Genomic DNA, 23,915 nt, shown 5'->3' with positions numbered 1-23,915 from the left:
AAAAGAGGATTCCTGTATCTTCTTTTAAACAAATAAATGATGTGTACTATTAAATGACATGTGAAGTATAGGAGGCAGTCCACTGAATAACACTGTAGTTACACACTGGCACAAGAAAAATAGAATCTTCATGTTTTCTTTTTTTTTTTTTTCTTTCCCTTTTTTATTCTACTAGCAATAGTACTAAACTGCGAATTCAGTCTTGAAAATCTTGTTGAAGTTTGCCGAGTTGTCAGCAGATTTAGAACTCTTATTGAAGCCTGTTGAAATCTGTATGAATTTGTCATTGATTTCAAGACAACAGGAATTGCACCCTAAATTAAACATCAGTTCGCTAGTTAAATGTTCAAATAAGTGCAGCTTGCTGCTTCATTAAAAGTAAAAATTCTCAACAAATTTGGCATATCCAGATGAATGAAAAGGGTGTTATATATGAAAGAAATAGTGGAAGAAGAATGAGAGGGTCAGGTTTTATGTTGCAGTATGTACTTCCTCTGCTGTACAAATCAAGTGCTGGAAAGGTACTAAATATAGATGTTAAAGGGTGATACTAAATGTTCCATGCAAGTATGATACCATCATAGACAAGATCTGGTTACTAAGTGATGGAATACTGGTTGTTAACTTCAGGGTAATGGTTAATATTTTTTATAGCATTTTGTTCAGTCATGCATTTTGGAATTTAACAAGTATTGCTTTGTAACTGACACGTCTCTTAATTAGTGGTTGCACTTGTTGAAATCCGTCATCACTCATTTTAGCTATAAATCAAGCAAATAGGTTTGGTAACAGCTACTGATTTGTGGTCTGAGCAAGTTTCAGAGAACTTTCAATTGTGAAAATCAGAGATTAGTTAAAAGGAAAAAAAAAAAAAGTGCAATTTCTGTTGTACACAAACTCATGCTTTACCTTCCAGAGGATTTCATTTTCACTTGTGGATTCTGTGCTCATGGTCAGTGTTTACAAGAGTATAACATCTAAAAAACACTTTTTCCTCTGCATTTCAAGTGTCTCTAAAGAAATCTACCCTTTTTGCTCTTAGTTTCAAATGTGCACCACTGTTGTCTGTAATTCCTCTTTTTGGAATATAATTTGATATGTAGATACCATTACTGGAAAAATACATTTTTCACGGTGCTGAACAATCTGGTTTTGTTGCCTTTTTTTTTTTTTTTTTTTTTTTTTTTTTTTGTAATGGTGAAGAGGAGAAAAATTTACTGCTCTCAACTTACAGGGAGTGTCTGCTAACTTTCACTGCCCACTTGCTAACCAGCTTGTCCTCAGCAAGTCAGCAGTTTGAATTTACAGTTTCTGAAATGTCAGTATGGACCAAGAGATCATTTACGTGCATTATGTACAGAGTTTTGAAGCAATTCAATCTGTAGATTATGTTGACTCTTTTTTTTCATACAGTATGGTTAGTTAATCTGAGGACTGTGTGTGTATATACACCTATGCACATACTTCTAGATTCAAAAAAACCATAGGAAGTATAGAAAAGGAAACTGGTTACATGTTAAATATGTTAGAGCCAATAGAAGTGTGTGTGCCTAATGTGTATTGATACTGTAGCTGTGGTACTGCTTTCGACTGTGACTATTAAACCATTGAATGAAGCTCTAAGAGACAGGAATATTTTCAGAAAGCAATTCCATGCCTTTCTTGAAGGCCAGGTGGGAAGGGTATCAGCAGGGTTATCTGCACTTATACACAGACTGCAAAATGGATGTTTGTGTGTCCTCTTGTTATCAGTAACTGTTTAACGTGATCATTTTGTTTAATGACATGTTTCATACCAAGCTTCTTGCTCTCGTTTTGGTAGATGTGTAACTTCACTTTTTTAAAAAGTCAAAAGAGAAGAGCTTCCCGTTGGTTACTGGGAGCGATTATGTGGAAGAAACATCAATGGTCTTTTGTCCAAAGTCTTTGACATGGTGCTTGCTGGAATCATGGTTCTTGTGGTTGATGTGGAAGCATGGGTCCCAGGCAGGCATGTCAGGATGTCCCTGCTGGCTCAGGAGCAGGCATTGCTTGTGCCCACTCCAGAATATCCGCACACAAGGATTCAACAGCATCCAACCGCTCGATTTGCACCAGTTTGGTTAGCAGTTCTGGGATGCTGTAACCCGCTGTGCTGATGCGATCAAATAGCTGCATGCCATCTGTCATACCACCTATCTCATCCCTCTTCAGTCCAAAGCTCTCGGCAAGGTGGCGCCACGTTTTCACTATGGCTTTTTCTGTGTTGTAGGTTGAGCTGAGCATTCGGCTGGTTTTCTCCAGGCAATCAAATGGCAGCTCCGTAGGGCTCAGACCTGCAAGTGAGATGTTTATTGTCAGATGGCTCTGTGCGTGGCCCTTGACTATTTATTAAAATACTACGGTATATACTGTTAGCAATAAGTACAGCTAAAATCTTTAAGTGATTGTCCATGATATGTATGTCTAGCTCCAAAGTTATGGTTGTGTATTACCAAATTAATTCCTCCTAGAGACAGTAGGGTACAATAATTAGAGTACATCTGGGAAAAAAGTGTTAGATGGGTCATATGAATTCCCAAGGCATTGCCCCTTCCTTTAACAAATTGCTAGCCATTAGAAAAAGTATACTGCAACCATATCCCTAGTGAGCATTCCATTAATACACCTCTGCACATCAGGCACAGTGTTTAAGCTCAAGAGACAGGTTTGACCCTTCCCTGAGCCTTCTGTGAGCAGGTGCTGTGACATCTTTCATACTGGAAGTTGCCTCTGTAGGAATGTGAGGAGTGAGGTGAACCAGTGATGCTAGATGCTTGCAAGCATAAAAGTCTCTGCAAGTGCTCGATTGTCATCACTATCACTGAATGTCTAGAGAGGATTTAACATTCAGCCTGTGGGGAAAAAGCTATTTTTCCCCTGGGCATTCTTTCTATATATTCATGGTCACAGAATTGAGGAGAGAATCAGCATTTTCCCCTAACTAGTCTTCTGCTTCAGTAGTTTTCCTGCTTCGTACTCAGCAGCAGTAATTTGGTGGGAGATGGATCTCCCTGAACCACAGAAAACTCCTACACACACATGCACACAGTGTGTGTGTCTTTGGGGGTGGATGGGGTGGCGGAGCAGGGCAGTAAGTGCAGTCACATCTCCTGTTCTGCAGGGAAATTAATTCATGTCTCATCTGCCAAAACAGTCTAGGTAGTCAAGTGTTAAAGAAGGTTAAAACAAAACTTAGAAACTCAATTTTTTGTTGTGAGGGGTGGGACAGCATTTAGAAAAGCAGAGTAGGTCAAGACTTGTGTCTTACCTTCAGTTCTGACCCTTCCCAAATCGCTACTCTCTGCTATCCAAGGAACTAAACAAATAAATCAAACAGGTTTCCTCTAGATGGGGAATGCCAGAATGCTTCTCTGCAACTTGGTCTGTGTGTGTCTCCCAGCACAACCCAACACTGCCCTTCCCGCTCTCCGTGGGAAGGAAGCCCATGCACATGCCTGGAGAGAAGCTGAGGTGTGCTCCAGCCCGGACAGCTCTGGGCTCAGGGCACCACGGGGCTCCCTGCCAAGTGAGTACCAATCTGCCTATAGAATGTCTTTTCTAGACTGGGACTTTCTACTTTCTGTAGGAAGGTAGAGGCCTTTCTTATTTTACAGCAAACACTTGCGATATAATTTCATGTTGTTCGTATAGGTACAGGTTTTGTACACTCACCTTCTGCAACATCGCATACATTAGCGTACACATCAAGTATCTTTTTCCTTCGGCTTTGAATCTAAATGAAAACAGTTTTATTTCATTAATTTTTCAGTCATGGGAGTAAACAATTAGTAGACAGCAGTGGAAAATCTGCGGGAGACCTTCATTTCATGGCACTAGGGGCTATCACATCATGTCCTCAAGGGTCCCTTTTGAAGACTCAAAGAAAAAGGACACAGTAATTATTCCATGAAGCATAAACCTATTTCCAATTTCACTTCCCACTGCTAGAAATCTTCCTTTCCATCTTCTAGTCTTTTTTTTAGATCAATAACTTTTCTGTTCCAAGTGTTTGTATATTTTATTTCTCTTTCAGACCGAAGCAAACTCCTGACAATGAGGACAAACCCAATAGCACGCACACAGACAGTTAATGCAGGGATGACCAGGTAAACCAGGACAGGACTGGCTGCAGGGAATTAAATTCAGACTGAAATTGCCTTCTTCCAGTAGTCTTAAGAGGACTGTAGAGAAGGAAATCTTCCTTTCTGTCATTTGACATAGAACTACTTAGTGCATTACTAATTAACTGTATTTTCCTCCATGATATATTGCCTGGATGAATCTGAAACACTTTGCAGATGGATAAAAAAAATCTGTGAAGCTTTGGACAGGGTGAGGTCCTGGATGCTCTAGTCATTTTTGACAAGAAAGAAACTCAGACTGAAAGCCTGACATTTTCCAAGCTGAAAATGGACATTTTGATAGAGTTTCATTTAGCAAAAATATTCTCAAGGTTTGGCTTTGGATTCAATGTGGAGTGAAAACAAATGTCAAAATGTCATGAGTTCTCAGGGACTGGAATTATCATCCTTCTGCCAGCTCTCATTAGGACTGAGCTTTCTGAAAAGCTGTCTTTTTGATGGGACGCCACTATTATCTCCACAAATTTGCCACTTTTCACTGCAAACTCAGCTAGGAAAAAAGCTCTTCTTTCAGTATTTTGTTTTGTGGAAAGACTTTCCTCGGTTTATTTGGGCTTTAAAGGGCAAGGCACATCAATGACTTGGATTAATACACAGACTTGCAGCTGGAGACCACAAAGTGGCTGCTCCACCCGAAGCCTGTCTCGCAGGCACAGACACTGTGCAAATGTGTTGTATCGCAGGGCAATGCAATGCAGACACTGACTGTTGTTCACATATTCTTGGTATAATTTACATGTGCTTAATCGGTTGTTTTGCTATTGTAGGCCTGGATTAGCTGTTTTAGAACCTTGGAAAGAAAATTTTCTTTTAATGGGATTTATTAAAATTCCTCTTAAGCAAATTACTGGATGCTGATTTTCCTTCTCTTCTCATTTTTGGGGCAAGAAGGGAGGTTAAAGACTTATGCCCTTTATGCATTGTGTAGGATGCTTTTTTTACTGGAGCCAGAAGATGGGGAATTTGTAAAGCTTATGCTGAAAGCAAACAGGTAAAGCTGAGCCTGCTGATCCTCCGTGTATGATGCTCATTGTATGATGGCTTTTGCTTTAACCAGGAGGGAGCACACTTGGTTAAGAGCAAGCCTCTAACTTTCCTTACCCTTGTCCAATAACTAAATACTCTTTCCTGTACTAGAAATGTTACTTATTCCCCAGCCTGAAGCAAATTACTGCTTTTCTAACTTCTTGCAACTGGCTTAACTGTGAAATCTTAGGTATAGAGCAGAGGGTCTTGACACAATCTGCACTTTCATTGCAGCTTGTCTTCAGCCTTGTCAGCAGGCTCCAGTCCATGAAAAGTATGTTGGAACAGAAGGTACGGAAGAAATAGTTTGTGCTTCAGGCATGCTTACGAGCAACCCATCTAAATGACTCCGGAGAATGTATCTATTATACATGGTCTTTAAAAGGTAAGCCGCTTCTTATTACATGTTCTGATTTCATGCCTATCCAGCTTGTATTGTGGAATTTCAAACGGGTGCACACAGAAGGATGATAAAGTGGGATATTTAGAGATATTAAAACTGAGTTTTAAAATAAAAGCATTGGAGGAATAAGTTATTTTCAGATGGTCATAACTGTCTACAAGTACAAAAATATTTCTCTTGTGTGAGACTGTGTGTGACTGGTCTCAGCTGAAAAATGAGCTATTTTAGAAAGTTTGAGCTGAACCATCCCAGCAATTTAAAACATGCAAACATTAAAAGATGCATTTTAAATCTTTTACATTCTTAAAATATCTTATGTTTGATATTAATGATGTGTTTCTATACTGGCTATTGCCATTTAAAAATTATTTTTGAAGAACTGAAACCATCAAGACTATCAGAGTAGACATCTTCATTTTAAGAATAGTTTCATGTTATTATAAGCTAAAAAGTTGTGTGGATGAGGTGTGGCCTTAGATATGCCTTGAAATACTCCAAGTGAGATAAAACACGCCAAGCAGTACACACTCAACAGGAAGAAGTGAAGATTTTCCAGAGCAAAGCAAACAGTGGATTTACCGTGTCTTTCAGAGCACAGGAGTGACCTTCAAAGCACATGTGTGGTTTTAAAAATTATACACAAACTCCAAGCACAACACCAGATATTATTGAAAACCTGATACCATGGAAATACCAATGCTACTGGATCAAGGTACACAGATGCTGTGCTGTCGTACAAAGCCAGACATACTGCTGCATTATTTTTCCATCTTGGATTTTCTGTGGTAAGTGTAGCATTGTGGTTAGTTATATTAGCATTAGCTATATTGGGGGGTTGCTGCTTGTTTTTTCTTTCTTTAGGCTATAAAATGTGATAGTCAAAATAGCAACGTTATTGCTCTTGTAGGAAATTTATTTTTTCAGCCCTGAACAGCATCTACGTACATATATGTCACTAAGCAAACGAGACTCTATAATAAATTTGTCTGGAGAAGCTCTTGTAAATTAGTCTGGTCTGCACTATAATGCATTTTGAGGGGTGATAGTTTGTATATTGTTTTCTTCAAAAAAAAAAAAAAAAAGCAATGCAGAAAAATGCTTTTCATTTTTAAATTTCAAAATAGCCTTACCCCAGTTGATTTATTGCTTGTAGAAGATTTATCTCTGGCCAAATGCACTAAGGATAACAAGCATCTCTCTGGAGTCCCTTGCTTGTCAACTGCAGCTTCTTCATCGCTGTCCATGCTACGGCTTAAAAGTCGTTCATTCTCAGAAGATGCATCATTTTCACTGTAAAATGAAGGATACTGTTATCTTAGTGAAGCCTCTCATGGGTTGACTCCAATCATCTTTTTGCTATCCTAGAGTAATGGAATAGAAGCATCTTAATGCCTTTCTTCTGAAATCCTTTGAATGTAACTGCATTCACCTGCTCAGGGCATACATACAAGGCCCACCAAGCTACACAGTCATGCATAGCTTTCAAGAATCCTTTTATAGAGGGATTTTCCAGATGAGGATAGTGTTTAGCCCCCCTTATTCATGTTACCCAACCAAGTTTGGCCACCAGGCAGACACAAGGTGAGGAAAACTACCACACCGTGCCACCCAGATGATGCTACGAAGAGTTTCCTTAAGGCCTGGAGCAGCTGTTTTTACCCCTGCTGCCTAGAGGTGAAGGGGAACCTTACTAAGTGTGTGTATGCAAGAACAGCGCTCAGGTCCCAAAAATGGACCTGTCAAAAGAGGAGATGGAGCTGTAAGAGCTCATCCCAGAGGGAGTGGGGAAGACACAGGTTTCTCTTTGGTAACATCTGTCATCCTTTGTTAGAAATGGAAGGGGAGAAAGTCTACTAAGGCATCTAGTCTTTTCCCTGCTGCAGTAAACTACAAGCATACCATCTAATTTGTTCTTCATGTATTTCTCTGTAACCAGGTTGAATGGTGACTATGTCCCTCCCTCACTTCGGTCAGACTGGAAGTACGTTTGTCTTTTACCCACCTTTTAACAGCCTTAGCTGGAGTTGCTGTGAGTTTTTCAAACTCTTCTTTCTCAGAAAATATCACAACATTATCTGTAGATCAACAATTAAAGAAACTTAAATTGGCAATGAGTTTCCAAAGTAGTGTTTTGTCTCAAGTGCTGGTTCTGCTGGCAACCTTACTGCAAACACAAGTCACTCTGCTACCTTTTTAATTGCTGTCGGAGGATTAAGTGACATTCTCAAAGTACAAAAACTATTATACACAATTCTTTAGTAAACTGACATGGATTTTGTACAATTCAAAGAAGAAATTGTAATTATGATAATTAAGAGTATTTAAGCCCAATGGTGTCTTGTACAGAAAAAAACAAAACTAAAGCAATATATACCTTGTACTTCTTTCTTCTCTTCTTGTGTGTTAGCCTGAGCTTCAACATTTTTTACTGAATGGCTCTTGCAACAGGCTGGAATATAAAAATATAATACCAATTATTGTCAGAAGCTATCTAAAAATAGCGTTTGCAGCTAAAATTTCATTTGCTAAACAATTACCTTGAGCAGAAGGTTTTGTTTTTACAATGTAAAACATGATGATGAGGACAATGGCAATAGCCATTATGAAGATGGTAGACATTGCAATTATAAGAGCTGTAGCCAAATGTCCTTGTCCTGAAAGATCTGCTGGAGTAAACAAAAAAATACTTTCATAAGGGAGCAACTCTTAACATCAGAGAGCAGTTAACAGATTGTGATCCACTCTACTCTTACATCCTGCATGCTCATTTAGTTGAGTCTTGGTTACTTGTTAAACATTGAAAAACTTATTGTTACATCTCAAAGGCAAACTAGTTAACAGTTTTTCAAAACTGTGACATTTATGCTGTACTGAGCAGTTAACACTATTCATTAAATATATTTGATGGTGTGATCTATCAGATACAAAGATACAGAAAGTTGTATTATCTGCTAATAATATAGGAAGCTATATGTAAACAAGAGTAGGAGCCTTCCTAACATTTACTTTCTGAAAAGAAAAAAAAATAAATCAACAAATGGGATGAGAGCTGAAATGACTGTTGATAACTATGGCTTCCTCAAAAGCTTTGCATTAAAAAGGAAAATGCACTGCACATGTAGAAGAACTGATGTTTTTTTAACAGAGACTTAAAATGCAGCGTGGCTAGAAGGTGAATTTAAAATATGGTATGTGAAAAGGTATTCAGAAGCAGAATTTGGATGCAAAAGACTAGAACTGAAAAGCCACAAAAGGATGCAGAAAATGGCAGATACGTAAAAATGCATGAAACATTAATTTTCCTGAAAACATGATCCTCGTGATCATGTTTCCAGACAATAACAGGAAGATCAGCATTGCCAGTACCTCATTAACTACATCTTTCCTGTTGTGTCTTCTCACGTTCACATATTTTTAAAACCCAATAATCATGCTGGAGAACTGTTTGTGTTAGCTTAATAAAACACTGGCTATATTTGTGTATTAAATTATTTTCACCAGTCTAAGCTAAGCTTTGCTGAGGTATAGTGCCATTTCCATATGGCTACAAATAAGATCAATTTATTGCTGGCATTACTGACTACAGTTGAAGTCCATTTTAAGTCCACCTGACTAAAACAGTGGTGTTGATTAACCAAGAAATCAAAAGTCATTCTGAATTATTTTCAGCAGCAGTATTAGAAATCCAGAAATAGTGGCAATAAAATTCACAATAGATATTTTCAGTTTGGTTGCACTTTGCTGATGCCATTTTCAAAACAGCTGCTAAATTAAATCTGTGAATACATTCTTACCTTTGTGAGCATGCTGGTAAGGCGAGAAAGTGCTTGTGCCAGAGGTACTTGGGAAAATGGCTGAAATACCAGAGGTAGCCCCTGCACCTACAATATAAACAGAAATGACATAAAATTCCACGGTTACTTTGTTCAGCCAAAGGAAGATCTTAGCCCAAGTAAACAGAGACTTTACTTAGCTTGATTGCATTTCCCATTCATTAGCAAAGAACCCACGAACTCTTAGCTTTTTGAAATGTTGCTAATCCCAATATGCATTTCTGGCACGCTGAAAATTGTGTTACAGACTACATTTTTGCATAGCATCTAGAGGGAGTGGAAGAAGTCAAAGCTCCTGAATGGTTTTGAACTTAGAAGAAACCCAGGCATCTTCAGACACAGGCAGGGTATACAGTGATTCCCATATAACAGATCTTTCCTGGGTAGCAGAAAGTTTCCCAGGATCCAGCCAATGACTGAAACTGTTTATAACCCCCACGCCACTATTTGCAACTGCAGACCCCAAGTACCAGATGGTAGATTCATCAAATTAGTGCTTCTCACAAGCATCCTTCATTAGCAGGATCATTGTGAAACTCTGACAGTATGCAAAACCTCATCACCCTACAGAGAAACCTAGGAAAGGTGGCAAACAATAGTGTTGAATGCCTCTTTGTTCCTTGGAGCTTTACCATCATAACAGGGAATACTAGAATTTCCTGCAATCTAGCTGGGCAGTACGTTTCTTATCATTCCCCTGATCAGTCCAAATCTGTGTTCTGGGGAGGGGGAAAATCCACCAAAACAGTGAAATGAAGGACTCAGAGGAATACTTCATGCTGGCAGAGGAGTGAGATTGTCCAATATGAGTTTTCATGTGTAAATTCTACAGTTAAGTTTAAAAGTTAATATAAATTTTTCAGATGGTGTCATCCACCAAGTTTTCAAAGCGGTAGACCAACTCATAAATCAACATATTTTGACAATACCACATAGTATTGGGAATAAGACTTTTGGTGGGAATGCTTTCATACAAGATGCTCTTGGCATAGCATTTCAAAACAGATTAAGAACATGAGGCCTGGGAGAAAACATTCTCTTCATTCTCATATAAACTTTGATATCATTGCTAAGCAGGTAATACAAACAGCTACTATCAACAGACACTGAAAACCACCTTCTGCTTGGAAGGGGTATGAAATCCCTCCTGCTTTGTGTTAGCTGTCTATGGAAAAAGCCCAGTGATAATTAAATTCAGCAGACCTGAAGACAAAAGACTGTCCCAGTCATCTGGTAAGGTGCACACAGCACACGGCTCCACAAGCTAGTTCGGCAGCTAGAGTAGCTGAGAACTAACCGTGCCGTTCTTTTCACCCAGTAAATATTCTGAGAAATTAACCCCACCAGGTAAACTTTGCAGGAAATTAAGTGGTCTGGAATGGTCTGAGAAATGTTCCATGGTTAAGAACAAAGCAATATACATGTTCTTCAAATTAAGGGAAATGTTGTTTAAAAAGAAAAAAAAAGTACTACCTAACATAAAATATGGCTGCGTGTAGTGAATGAGAAATGTACACTTAAAGTGGCCACAAAGTATGAGTTGCAGATGTCTTCAAAGGAAATTTCCTTTAACAATGGTAAAACTTCTTTCAAGCCTCATTTGTTGGAAGGAAATGGATTCATTTATTATAATTAGGCTTTTTTTTTCAAACTGGAGAAATGTTTTCATAAAGCTTTAAATACATTATTTTGTTAATTCAGATGCTTTTCATATTACATAAATGACAGGCAGATTCTTGCCTCTGGTCCCTTCTCTGTGACAAACATCCTTCTAAGAAGAGTTAGTTACAAGCTCCAGGAACTGAATACAGCAGTAGGCCATCTAGGTATCATTAGATAAAGATGTCATCTGCATGTAGCAGAGATTAAAGACAGGTAATTTTCTGCAGTTCTTCACAAAACTGAGTGAGTCATCCTTGGTCTCGACCTCTGTATTTACTCATCATGGCTGGACATCAGAGGAAGTTCAGTAAGTGGCCAGTGCTGTAGCCCCATACTTCATGTCTGTAGCTACCAGCTTGTGCCTATTCTTGCAGTCCCCCTGGCAAATGCAATTACAGCCAATTGTAACTCTGTGCAGTCCTTGCAAGCTGCAACAAGTCAACAATAGCTCTTCTTACACTGCCTTTCAGTCAACACGGGCAAGCCATGCTGCTTTGTCTGTATGGAGTTTATCTAACAAGCTTCAGCTCGTCTCCTCCAGAAGCAAGTTTTATCAAACTCTCCTCTCTCTCTTTTCCTTCATCTGAAATACGTAATCATTGAAGTATTTCCGCCTAATCAATCTTTCAATAGTTTGGTATCTCATAATACCAAAAACCCCATGAAAAACCTCATGTTTTTCACCTGTCTCTAAAAGGGAGTAGAGCCTTCCATAGTGGGAAGTCGTGCAGCAGCACACAGCATGGGAAGAGTAAGGAGGAAGATCATCCTTCTTCATTCAACACCATTGTCATGCTTCAGTCGGCTCTGCCCCACGTGGGGATACGGCATGCTGCCCCAGCCATGTGCACACGCACGTGCACACATGTGCCTCTCCTGTGCACAAGAGTGAGCTCCAGAGCCTACGTGCAGAATTCTCTTTGCATGGGAATGGGCCCACCTTGTTTGTTCTTTAGTGCCTGTCATGGCAAAATCAAGGCTGGTGCTAGAACGTGGTGGCCTTTTACATATGCCTAGGTGGGGGTTACTTGTTATGCATATTTTAAGCCTATTATCAAATTTAATAATTTGGCATATTCATTATGGGCCAAGATTTTTCTTTAGATGTGGCTTAGAAGAAAGTGCCAATTCGTGCACCTGCACTACAAGAGGAACCAAAAATGCCAGTTTCTGCAGAAGTTCATTTCATACCAGTTTTGTGTGAGCAAAAAGAAACAGAACTCAGCTGCTGCTTTTTCCCCGTCCAGCACTACAACATGACTGCAATATCAGCTGTCCCTGTGCACATCCAGTTTTGTATCCTGATCACATTATTAATTCTGGTTCCTATATAGGTGACACTCCCATAATCTATAAAGACTTAGATATAGCTCAGGCAGAGACATCCTAAGGTGCTACAGTGCAACATATGGAAACAACTTTATTTTAAGCACAAAAAAAGATAGATGGCTGTAATACAGCTGTGCAAGAGAGTGGTTTATATTCCTAGACACCTGTAGGTAATATTGCAGGAATGTGATAAAGACATTAGGAAAAAAGTTTATCACTGAAGATTGGTCAGCTTTTGCATTATAAATGTTTTTATTCAAACATTGTAATTTAGTTATAACTTTCTTGGAGTCTAAATACAGTTTCATTTTTTAAAAAAATTTTGTTTAAAAGAACAATTGGATCTGTATTCGCGTTTGGGGTTTTTGAACTCAAAAGATAGCTTTAACTTAAATTCCCGTTCAGCCAGCCTTTCATCCTCATAGTGAACAAATGCTGGGCAATAACATTTTTTGTTTGTTTTTTGTTTCAAAGAACTTTCTGCTTTATGTAACAGGACTATTACAGTTCATGTATCTCGAGACAGACTTACAAGATGAAGTGACAAACAAAACTACCAGATTTGTGAGAGAAGGGCACAGGGAAGAAAGTTTTACCATCATGAACCCTTGCAAGTGTTTGTGAGTGAATAAAATCTGCTGCAGTTGGAGACCATATGTGCTCTTGACATATGTTGCTGTGGGTGTCAGCTTACTGGTCCATGCAAAGAACTGCTGCTCATAGCTAGCAACAGCTTTTTATAAAGTTTATTGAATACTTAATAATATGTTCTAGAAACACCCAAAGTGTGTATACAACAGACTATCAGAGTGATCCTGAAATAAGAAGCGTTTTTAAAATGTCTTTGTGTATATATGCATCTATTTCTTGCCATTGAGTGCAGCTTGCTTTCTCCTGATGCATCCCTCTTCTCACAGCCACGGTCCGTTCAGCAACGGCACCGCACACTCACTACTGCGAGCCGAGCTGCTCGGGCCAGCGAGACTGTTTTACAAGAGTAAAGTAAGGTAAAACACACACACAAATAAATAACTAGCAGCCTGGAATATGAGATGAAAAATAAATTATATTGAGTTGAAACTCAATAAAGTTAGACAGTTTATGGCTGACAAAGTAATTGAAAACTAGGTTATAACTAAACCTAGTCATAAATAAAGACCTAGATATGTAGCAAGCAGAACTCAGGATTTTCAAATTAATGTAAATTTATATTCAGGTACTTACAGGTTTGGTTTCAGACTTAAAGAAACAACACTTCAAACGGAAACCCTGTGCACTTGGCAAGTCATGGAAGCTGAAGCAGCAAAGGCAAGCCACTCTGTAAGGCGTCTACATATGACTTCGGTAATCAAACACGAACCAACTCTTAGAATTCTGCAAATCACTAATAACAGTCTTATTTTCAGGGGACACACAGAATCCTATAAGACAAGTTCCCCCAATGTTTCCTGCAGCCACAGGCAGATACTTCAGTTAGTGTAGGTTGTTATTAAACTAGGAAGAGTGAAATTAATTAATTCCTGAAACTGAACCTCCTAAAAATGGTGACAGCTACGTTCCCCCAGACTTTTATTTTCAATCTGGTCATTCTCACTGTAAGTAACCACCACTGTTCAGACACATAAAAGGAAATATGTTATGCATTGTGCTCTCTGTAATGTCTTTAACTATTTTATGTCTCTCTCCTTTTATTTTGCCGGGGCAGGGAAATAGTGACAATTATAGGCCACGTGGCCTTAGTCCGACAATTTATTTGACAATCTGTTGAAGTTTTGGTTAGGATTCACTGGGAGCTGTAATCATCGCACAGTACTGGAAGGTCATAGGCACGTGCTTCATGAACTAAGCCTATGTCCAGGAATTCAGTGTTGCCACTTCTCTCTCTGTGCAGTACAAAGGAGATAACTGCCGTTTAAGCCTTACTACAGTGACTTCAGAGCATTGGAAGGAAGAGAATGGAGCCGCAAGGAACCACTTTCATTCCCCTGCGTGTGGTGGCCAGCCTGTACAAGTGGTGGAATGCTGCAGCTCTGCAGGTTTTGCAGCTCATGAGCCTGGGCAGAGGGATGCTGCAGAAACCTGCAACATCTCCCACGGACAGGTGGTGCTCGCTGTGGGAGCTGCAGCTCTGGCACGGGTGAAAACATCAAAGTAATTGGAGTTTTCTTTCAGGGGAACTGCACTGGGACCAGATGCCTTCGCGAGTGGTACCTGGGCCCAGCTTTTCCAACAACTGAAGACATCAAACCCCGTATTTGCTTCTTAGATCTCTCCCCTTGAAAGTTTATGGCTGAGGCTGGCCAATTTTGTCCTAAGATTAGGTACCTTTCCTAATATAGACAAACCCTAAGGGGATGAGAGTTAGGCTATACCACCAGTGCACAATAAAGCACTGCCTTCAACATTTCTCCCATTCCACATGTGAAGAGGAATGGAGTGTTCAGAGATCAAACAACTCACACACACACACAAGTTTGTTAGCCTCAGCTAACAAGCCTATTCATTTGTAAGCATAATTTGAAACAGCAGGAAAAAGAAGTCCTGATGTTGATTGTATTACAAAAGGACAAAACTGGCAAGGAAAGAAAATTAGTGATGTTACAAAGAATGGAGAGTTAAAATAAAAATCTCTGAAAGAATTATTTTTCAGTGATACAAGTGCTTTTGGCATTAGGCTTGTTTGTGTTAAGCATTTCAATGAAGGAGGCTGAATTCTCAGTCTTCAGTATACGGGTATGGACGTGACCCCCTGATTACAGCTCATCACACGAAGCCATCAGCCTGTTTAGTCAATTGTTCCATCTCATCTGTTTAGTTGTTTCTGAAGTTCTAACGATGCAATAATAAAAAATGATCTTTTCTGTTTCTAGATGCCATTTTCTCTCTGGTAATTAAAAAACTTGACTACATATGTTTTCCTTTCTTCTTTTTCTTTTTTTTTCCTTACTTTTTTGTTTGTTTGTTTTTAATTTTCCTAAGCCATCATTGGTAGGTGTTAGACTTAAAAACCTACACAGATTGATTATTGCACTGTTTTCGTATACACAACAAGCAAAAAAGGGTGAGAGACATAACAATATTTTGTGCCCATACGCACTTAGAAATAGGTCCGGTAGACTAAAAAGAAACCCTCAATCAATTGCCAAAGTTCTCTAGATCAATAATCCGTGAGTGGAAAAGGATTTGCGTATTTGATGTAGTTGCGTAAATACAACGTCAGAATAAATGGCCTTCAAGTTTTTGTAGCAGGGTTTGATTTTGTTTTCCTCCATCATTTTTGAACTGGAACTGCAAATATCAAAGCTTGAAGAGAACAGTGGAGTTAATATACATAAACTGACAGAGAGGTGCAGCTGCTAAAAGACAAAAATGTCCTCCAGCAGTAATTGTACTCTCTGCCAGAGAAACTCCGTATATGTTTAAGTCTTCTTTCTTTTGCATATACTTTTACGCTGGATAAAAGAAAGGATGCACAACAAAACGACCCTGTGTAGTCAGATGCTTCAAGTGACTCCAGTTCCAGAGGTGTCGACAGAAAATCCAGCACCATTAACTGTGGGAAGCCGCATCTTAAAGTGGTTTGATGCTCATTACCTTCATTCTTTGATTTGCATAGAATACGTGCCTCCCCTACTTTTTGCAATGCTGTTATTTATCACAGAGGTGTCATATCCCAATTTAGTGTCAGCAAGGGCCACTGATGGCTCATGGTGTGCTTCATGCACAGCTGAAGCTCTCGCACCTTGTCTGCTTTGGCAGTGTGCTCCTCTGTGCTTGGCGGAGTAGCCCTGAGGCTCCTACACGGTGGTGTAGGAGTGAGCAAGCGGCGTGCTGAGAGGCCGGAATTCTGACACAGGCATTTCACAGTGCGCAAGAAACAAACACGTGCAGTCGTTACAGTGATGTTTACCCTTTTTCCAGCAAGAAAAAGCTTTCCTGCTACACAACACACATCCTCCAGCTCACATACGCATAGCCCCTTCCTCACACGTGCCGGCTGTCCACAAGCTACCGCTGATGCCTGGTACTCCTCCCAGGCTGCAGAACACTGTTGCTTCCATCCTTCAGTCCACAGACAGAGTTTCAACGTGGTAACCTGGTGATACATTTGCCTCAATTAAATCTCTGACTGCTGTGAAATCCTTCCCTCTCCTCCAGCTCTTTTCCATGTGATTTTGTGTTATTTATGCCTCAAGTCCCTTGAGAGGAAAAGAAAACACAGTGACACAGGCCTATCAGGGAATTTCTTTCTCACTTCCAGTCCTTTTTACACTAACACTTCCAGATGCTGGGGCATGGGGTGTTCATCTTGTTTCCTCAGCCATTTCAGGGTTTACTGACTGTGTAGGAGACGAAAGTTGCACCGCAGGCTCTTGGCGCTGAAAGCTGTTTGTTTACCCTTTGATCAAGTCCAAGTACTTTTCTGCCAGATAAAATATATCATCAGGCAAATTCTCGGCGCGGTTTCCACGCAGCGGCACACACACCACACACACGCACACTCACACACACACACGCACACTCACACACACACACACGCGCGCACATGCACACTCTCTCTCTCTCACACACACACACACACGCACACACACACTTCCCCCAGCTGCTCTTTCCTTCTGGCCCTGGGCAACACGCCGGCCAGGCACTGCCCCAGCAAGGTATTCTTCTAGCCAAGGAGAGCACAACTGCCCTCCAACCCTGTCTTGGACCTAATGAAGGCCTGAAATGGGATTTATTTGCCCTCATTTTCTGTCTAGGAGTGTAAAGCCAGAGTCTGTCACCCCCGACTTCCTACTTGTAAGTACTTTGCCATCCTTGTGTCCTTGCAACCCACTGGGTCACCTTTCTCCAGCAGTGCACTGTACACAGGCGCGTTGGAAGAAAAGGAGCTCTGGGGCAGAGGCACCCCTTTGGTGTGGGTTTAGGCTCCTGAGCGCTGTTCGATGCTACTTCAAAATCTCAAGGAAGGAACAGAGATTCCTGGGACCATTTGGAGCTCTTGTTCTGGGTCCTCCACCATGACAGCCAGTCAACAAGCAGAAGCTGTTCCGCTCAGAGGAACTGTTCCTACCAAAGAACTGATGTTATCCTTCAGATGACAGAAACCGCGTGCTCACATTAAGGTTATGTGCTCACAACACAGTGCTTGGGTGAGTCTGGAATTTGCGAACCTCAAAAAATTATGCAGCTGTGCAACACTGACATGTCACCTTTTCTTTGCTCTGACTGGTATAATCTGATGACAGTGAAACGTGTGATAAAGATCATTTGCCGATACCAGATTTTATGCTGCCTGCTACAACAACAGCGAGCCTTTCAAGAGGTTCCTGCAGCAGGGCTGACTTTTCCGTCTGCAGAACACATTAGTGCCTATGTATTAGTGATCTGCCATTCCAAACAGAGTCCAGAGGTTTAGACATCATAAACCAAATTACCTGAGCTTCGTGATTTGAGGAATTTGGATTTTAAGAAGCTTTCCCACTTTTTGAACACTTGTAATCAAATGGTTGTTTCCTTAGACTTGATTAAAATGGTAATGTTTACTCTTTCTAGGACTAAGGGTTTCTCCTACCTTAGTACCCAGCCAATTTGTTGGTTTATGCACCTGCCTAAATTCCTCTCAAAGATAATATATTTCTATTCTTGTGTTCATCGAGTTCAAAATTGCATGTGGTTAATCAGTTGTGCAATTCACACTTGCCTCACAGAACTAAGCACATTGTATATCATTCTGCCAGGTATCCTAGAAAAGACAAAGATCTGGTTTTCAATCTCAGCAATGGCCTTAAGATCTTCTGGTAGTTCCTTGCCAAATCAGTAAGCTACAACATGTCTGATACTACTAAAAACTGCTTTCAGCATGTGTTTCAGACAGACCATCGGAGCTGAGGAAGGGATTAATTTCTGGCTATCGTCTAGCAGCAGGCATGGTTGTATTCCCACCAGTGGGGCAGCCAGCCTACACACACATGCAGGAGGAGGCGTGCCTGCATCCTCTTACCACATACCCTCATCTCCCACTGACACTCCCATCCTCATGTTTTCACTTACTTCTCCCCTTTCTTCCCACATCTCAGGTTCGGGTCCTCCCTAGCACCCTTACCTCACCTCCTAATACAGACCTTATCTTCCCAAAAGCATGCTCACCCTGCCCCTGCCCACTCCCGCTGTCTCAGACAAAGTGCACATCTCGGGACCGGGTGGGTTTCTGCAGCCGAACAGGGTAAGCAGCTGTACAACAGACCAGCCACTTTGCATGCAGACAGTTCAGGGAGATGCCTCCACCTGGGCCGTTACCGCTCACCAGGAGCTCTGTGAGGTGGTAATTATCCCCTGGCTCATCTGAGCTCTTGCTCTTCAGGAAAGGTGGCAGCTCTTCATGACCTACCCTCCTTTGAAGTGGCTCACAGAGAGAGCACCGATGATACACAGTTCAGCAGCATCTGAACTAAGTAATTGCTGTTTATGTACACAAACAAATGCAAAAGGACTTTTGTGTCAACCTCTGCTTTCAAATCAAGCAGGCAAAAAGTTGCAATTCTTTTTCGTGATAAAGACTTTTAAAAGAACAGAACATGGACAGGATTTTTCCTGATCTGCTCCAGATTCTCTGCGGGGTTGTCAAAGTAATTTGGTCATTCAGAGATAACTTAATTTTTCCTTCTTTTTCTCTCTTTCTTTACCCCCTAAAGGAGGATGGGGGGTTGACTCTGCATTACATCACTGGAGCATGATTGTCCCTTCCCTCCATGGCATGAGGATGGGTCAGCCATTGCATGTACATGGTATGCAAGTGTATAGGCACTGCTAGGATGTCACACACACATACATACGTGCTTTTTCCAATTAGCAAACTACAGCTTCTTTCATCAATTAAATCTACAGAATTAGCTTTCTTATCAGTGCTGACTACCACATGCCAACATCAACCCTTGTATCACTTTGAAACCGAAGGATATGAAAAGGTGCAATGCATTTTTACTAGCATCTACAAAGCATCCTATGTTTTCTTCATAGCTGAACTGAAACTGAATTTTAAAACACACAGATCTGTGACTCGCTGTACCTACGGGTTAAGTAACCATAGCAAGTCCCGTATGGTATGTCTTAACAGATGACAACTGGAGCACAACTGAACAATAGCAGGTTCTAAAATCAAAGATTCTGTTCCCTCCCCAAATGTTCAGCATTTGCTCCCTTTGTTGGCAAAGCTAGTTGGAAGCAGAAATTGCTTTCCTGGAGACGAACTTATTGTTTGAACATAATTATCATCGCTGAAAGACTTCATATTGTGCTTCCAGATGATTCCAAGTCAAGACCAGATGAAATACATAGAAATCACAGAACACTTACATTCCTTGGTGTTAGGAGGTGCCAGCAAACATGAGTAACAAACCATCCCATATATGTTGCGAGGTCTGTTTTCCAGCATGTAGTAACTGAAATGAAGGGCAAGAATAGGCAAAACAGCGTAAAATAATATGCTACAACTGAGCATGGTTCAGCAGCAACCAATTATACTGAGATAAAATCACTTAAAAAAAAAACTTTTATAAGCAATTTGATGCAAAGATTATTCTTAAAAAAAAAACAAAACAACTGTCTGAATAGAGACAGTGTTTCTTTTCTTCCTTTCCTCCTAAAAGACAATTAATCAACCATCAAGCCTACATGACAAGAAGTAGTACCCTTGCCTAAAACAACATTATTCTCCCCTCTGAGTTCAAGCTGCAGTTTACAGCATGCCCTGAAATAAGATTTTTCAAAATAAGGGAATGCTATTTTTTGAAGCAGTAACCTTTCAGGCAAGACCACCAGTTGTATATGGTTGGCTAATTTTATTCACAAACACCACAAGAATAATTTCCTTAACATTAGAATAAAATCTGATCCAAACCAGAATAAAAAATACAGGAAAACACCACCCTTACAAGGAAAGTCAGATATAGGTTTTACAGGTTTGGGGTTTTTTTGTGGTTGCTGTTCTTGGTTTTGGGTGGGTTTTTTTTCTTCTTTGCTGTATAGTTTGTAAGTTAGTCCTTGATAATGGAATTGCAGCATGAAGGAAAAGTTTTCATGCTTTGAACTTCTGGGCTGCTAATAAAGTTAGCGTTGAAACAAAGTAATTGGTTATGGAAGAGCTGGATCCACAGGCAGCCTAATGAGTAAATTACATCAAAATCATACACAGTTGGTGTTATAGATATGTCTTTACAAATCACTTGTAAATCACTACAAATTTTAATGAGGAAATGAATAAATTCATAATCCATTCTATGCAGACAGGTACTTAACATACTAAACACTTTATGCAATGGGGAATCTGTTTTCTGCTCCTATGTACCTGTCAATGCATGTGCAGTATTTTTTTTTCTGGAAAATTCATGCATTGTTAGCAAGTTACTGCTGAAACTGCCTATCAAAATCAACTGGTCATTAGTGAATGACCCAGCCTACCAGTAAGGCATATAGGTCCAGGAAATGGAGTATGCGGAGTTGCAAGGGGAGACAGGGGCTGGAGGTACCTCAGAGAGCAGATAAACTGAACAGGGTTCCTCCTTTCTTTCTTAAAAGTTTTAAAAAGATCACCCTAACTCTTCCCTTCAAATGTGTCTTGTGCCTCATCTGCCACTCCACTCTTCTCGCAGGAGCAGAAGTCATCTTTCCTTTCTTATGGGGACCAGTGTAACATTAATTAATGAGTAAGGAGGAAATGACTGCCAAACTACAAAAAAGAAGAGTGGTGGGCCAAAGATACATACAAATCTATAAAAAAAAATACAGGATAGTTAGGATCCACAGTCTAACAGCCACAGAGGTTTAGGAAAGACAAACAACCCTTCTGACACTTAATTAAATCAAGCTGGTGGAATATTTCTCGGTTTTCGCCGCAATGCAGAGTGGTAGAGGACATGTAAAGAAAACTGAAGAGGATGCTCATGGCAAGCAACTGTTCACCCACATAAGTAGGAAGCTCTGCAGCTGCAAACATCAATGATTCACCTCTGTGAAGTGCTGGCAATAGGTTTGTGTTTCTGGCTACTTTGCAATGCACGAAATATTAAAGGCAATGTTGGAAATGTCTGATCCCTTTATATCACTATCTGTGGAGAAAAAGTGGCCCAGGGATGAAATAGTGAATTTTCATGGTGTTTACTCTTCCACTATGAGACTCATTCTTTCTCTTCCCTTAGCACCTGCCAGGCTCAGATTTTGAAGTGTAAAATACAAGAGTAAAGGCTAGACTGAAAAACAGACAAGTGTTTTCCCACTTGACCCCATGGTGGTTTATCTCAGGGTGAATTTCATGGTATTGTGTCAGACTCAAGAGACTTAGGCCCAGGTTTAGGTCTACCCTCCTGCAAGGACCAGGGTACCTGGGACTGGGGACGACAACTGTTCTCAACAGGGGACAGTCTGCAGAGAGGCAACAGGGAGGTGATGAGCACATAGGTGGAGGCATCTGCTGCCTAATCCAGAACTGGAAGGAGTTCTTATTTCATTAGAAATTCACTTTCCATTCAGAAAACAGAGGAAAGAGCTCATTCCTGCTCTTAAAACACCGCAGAGGAGAGAACTGAACGTGGATTTGCTGTAACCATGGACAAACTCATGAAAAGGGGAAGAAAATGACCCCGTTGCAATTCCATCTTGTGAGGAGGCTAGGGACTTGCTCCAAGCTGAAAATAGGTGCTGGGACACCATGAGGGATATGTATCATGTACACTTGGATTGTTATTCCTTCTCTTGGGGTTTCCACTCATGGCCACTTCTGAAGACAGACGACCAGGCTAGGGGGACCCTTGCTCTGACATGCTGTGGCTGCTCCTAGTTGGTTATGACTTCAGTCCCAAACCAGGAACACCTACCTAATGGATTGAGGGAAACAGTCTGGGTTGCACCTAGATTCCACATTCTTGACCTGTCCTGTTTAACAAGATGGAAGAGCTTCTGGCCAGAATCAGAGGATGAAGTCTGCAGTGTCCCAGGAGGTTAGGGCTAGGTACCTCCAGAGATCACTGGCAGCTGAACTTCAGTTTTAAGGATCATAGCTTTGGAGCTAAGCCTTTACATTCTTCCCTGGTCTCAGCCTTGCATTCTTCTTGTGAGCATGACAAGTAGTGTTATTCCTATATTACATGGAAGGGAACCTGTACACAGAGCAGCAGTGGATGACCCATGCTCTTGTACCAAAGGTCTCCTTCTTCCCTAAAACTGATCATCAATAATAGTGAAAAAATAGAGGGGAAAATATGTAATTTTCCAGCACCTATTTTAAGGCAAATGATAGACCCTTTTGGTCAGAATACGCCACATGCTCAACTTTTCCTCAGGCTGCTTTACTGAGAAGGTGACAAAGAGCAAAGGGGGGAGGTGCCCCTAAATACAGATCGTGGCACGTGGCTGTTACTTGGGGAAGGTCTGCAGCGCGTTATGGAGGCACAATCCTCTGGAAATGGAAACCTTGGCTTTTCCCTCCCACTGCCTCGGGGGCTCTTTGAGGTTTACTGCCTGGGCAAGGGAGCACTGTACCAGCTGCCACTCACCCAGCCACCTGGCTGTCCCAGTGCCACTAGGGCCAACAGGGAAGGGTGGCTGCTCAGTCCATGCCACTCGCCAGCTCTCTGCTCCGATGCAGGGGCTTTGCATTCTCTCCGCCATCCCACAGAAGCAACCTCTGGGGTGTCTAAGTCGCACAAGGAGTTAAGGCAGCTTCAGAACTTCTTTTAGCTCATATTTAATTTATCTCAAGAATTTCATCTCTTCAAACTCAGAGGAAGAGGGTGTTTCTCCTTAGCTGCTGGCTTTGCCAAACATTCTCAAGACCTGAGAGTCACACACAGAGCAGCACGCAGCCAGACTCCAGCAGGCCAGTTTCTGCTACAGGTTACACCTGTGCAAACACGATATTTTGAGATTATTCCCCAAGCACCAGCTGTGCAAGCTGATTATTTTCAGCTAGCACCCTGCTCTCACCTAGGTGACCTCATTAGCCCTGACAAAAATTGCAGAACAGCAACTGTAGCCACTATTTAACTTTCTTGCTCTTTATTATGTATGAGGGGAAGTCAAGAGGGAGCTCTTTTCAAATCACATCATCAGTCTGTTCAGCTGGCAGCTAGACAAGCCCCTCTTCTTATTTGTAAACTGTGAAAATTTCACACAGGCTCACTGATGTAATAAACCTGGAAGCTTGCAGGGCCTCTTTAAAAGGGTTTCCTGCACTGTAAGTGGTGTGGGTTATACAGTGTCTGCAAACTGCCCAAGGCCAAATGTCAGTAGGCATTACTCTCTAAACCAAAGAGCCACACTGGCAGAACCTGCAAAGGTATGTCAGGTGAGGTGGTGTTTTAGAGTATTTATTCACCCTACCAAAAACTGTTGAGAAAGCAGGTGTATGCTTGGGGTTGCAGACTTTCAAAGGTAATATAATCAAGAATATATTGCTAACATATTCAGTGTAGCAATTGCTTTCTCACCATTGCTATCAGAATTATA

The 23,915-nt window shown here is 40.9% G+C and overlaps 1 protein-coding gene across 4 annotated transcripts in view; it reads right to left on the bottom strand.

Moving 5' to 3' along the window:
* EDAR (ectodysplasin A receptor) overlaps nucleotides 1-23,915 on the bottom strand; it is a 73,497-nt gene continuing 49,582 nt past the window's right edge. For 3 of the 4 annotated variants that reach the window (XM_080377446.1, XM_080377448.1, XM_080377447.1), the window contains exons 5-12: nucleotides 19,770-19,855; nucleotides 9,387-9,473; nucleotides 8,130-8,258; nucleotides 7,967-8,041; nucleotides 7,595-7,667; nucleotides 6,723-6,882; nucleotides 3,694-3,754; nucleotides 1-2,315 (exon numbers count right to left, since the gene is read on the bottom strand). In XM_080377446.1, coding sequence (XP_080233572.1) covers nucleotides 1,996-2,315; nucleotides 3,694-3,754; nucleotides 6,723-6,882; nucleotides 7,595-7,667; nucleotides 7,967-8,041; nucleotides 8,130-8,258; nucleotides 9,387-9,473; nucleotides 19,770-19,855 — 991 coding nt within the window. In that variant the 3' untranslated portion in view covers nucleotides 1-1,995. The remainder of the gene's footprint in view (nucleotides 2,316-3,693; nucleotides 3,755-6,722; nucleotides 6,883-7,594; nucleotides 7,668-7,966; nucleotides 8,042-8,129; nucleotides 8,259-9,386; nucleotides 9,474-19,769; nucleotides 19,856-23,915) is intronic. The other variant, XM_080377449.1, reaches the window with a different exon arrangement.

The sequence above is a fragment of the Falco punctatus genome (assembly GCF_963210335.1).
Source record: "Falco punctatus genome assembly, chromosome: 2".
Taxonomy (NCBI): Eukaryota; Metazoa; Chordata; class Aves; order Falconiformes; family Falconidae; genus Falco; species Falco punctatus.
Note: the sequence above shows the minus strand (reverse complement) of the source record. Positions and strands in the feature narration are given on the sequence as shown.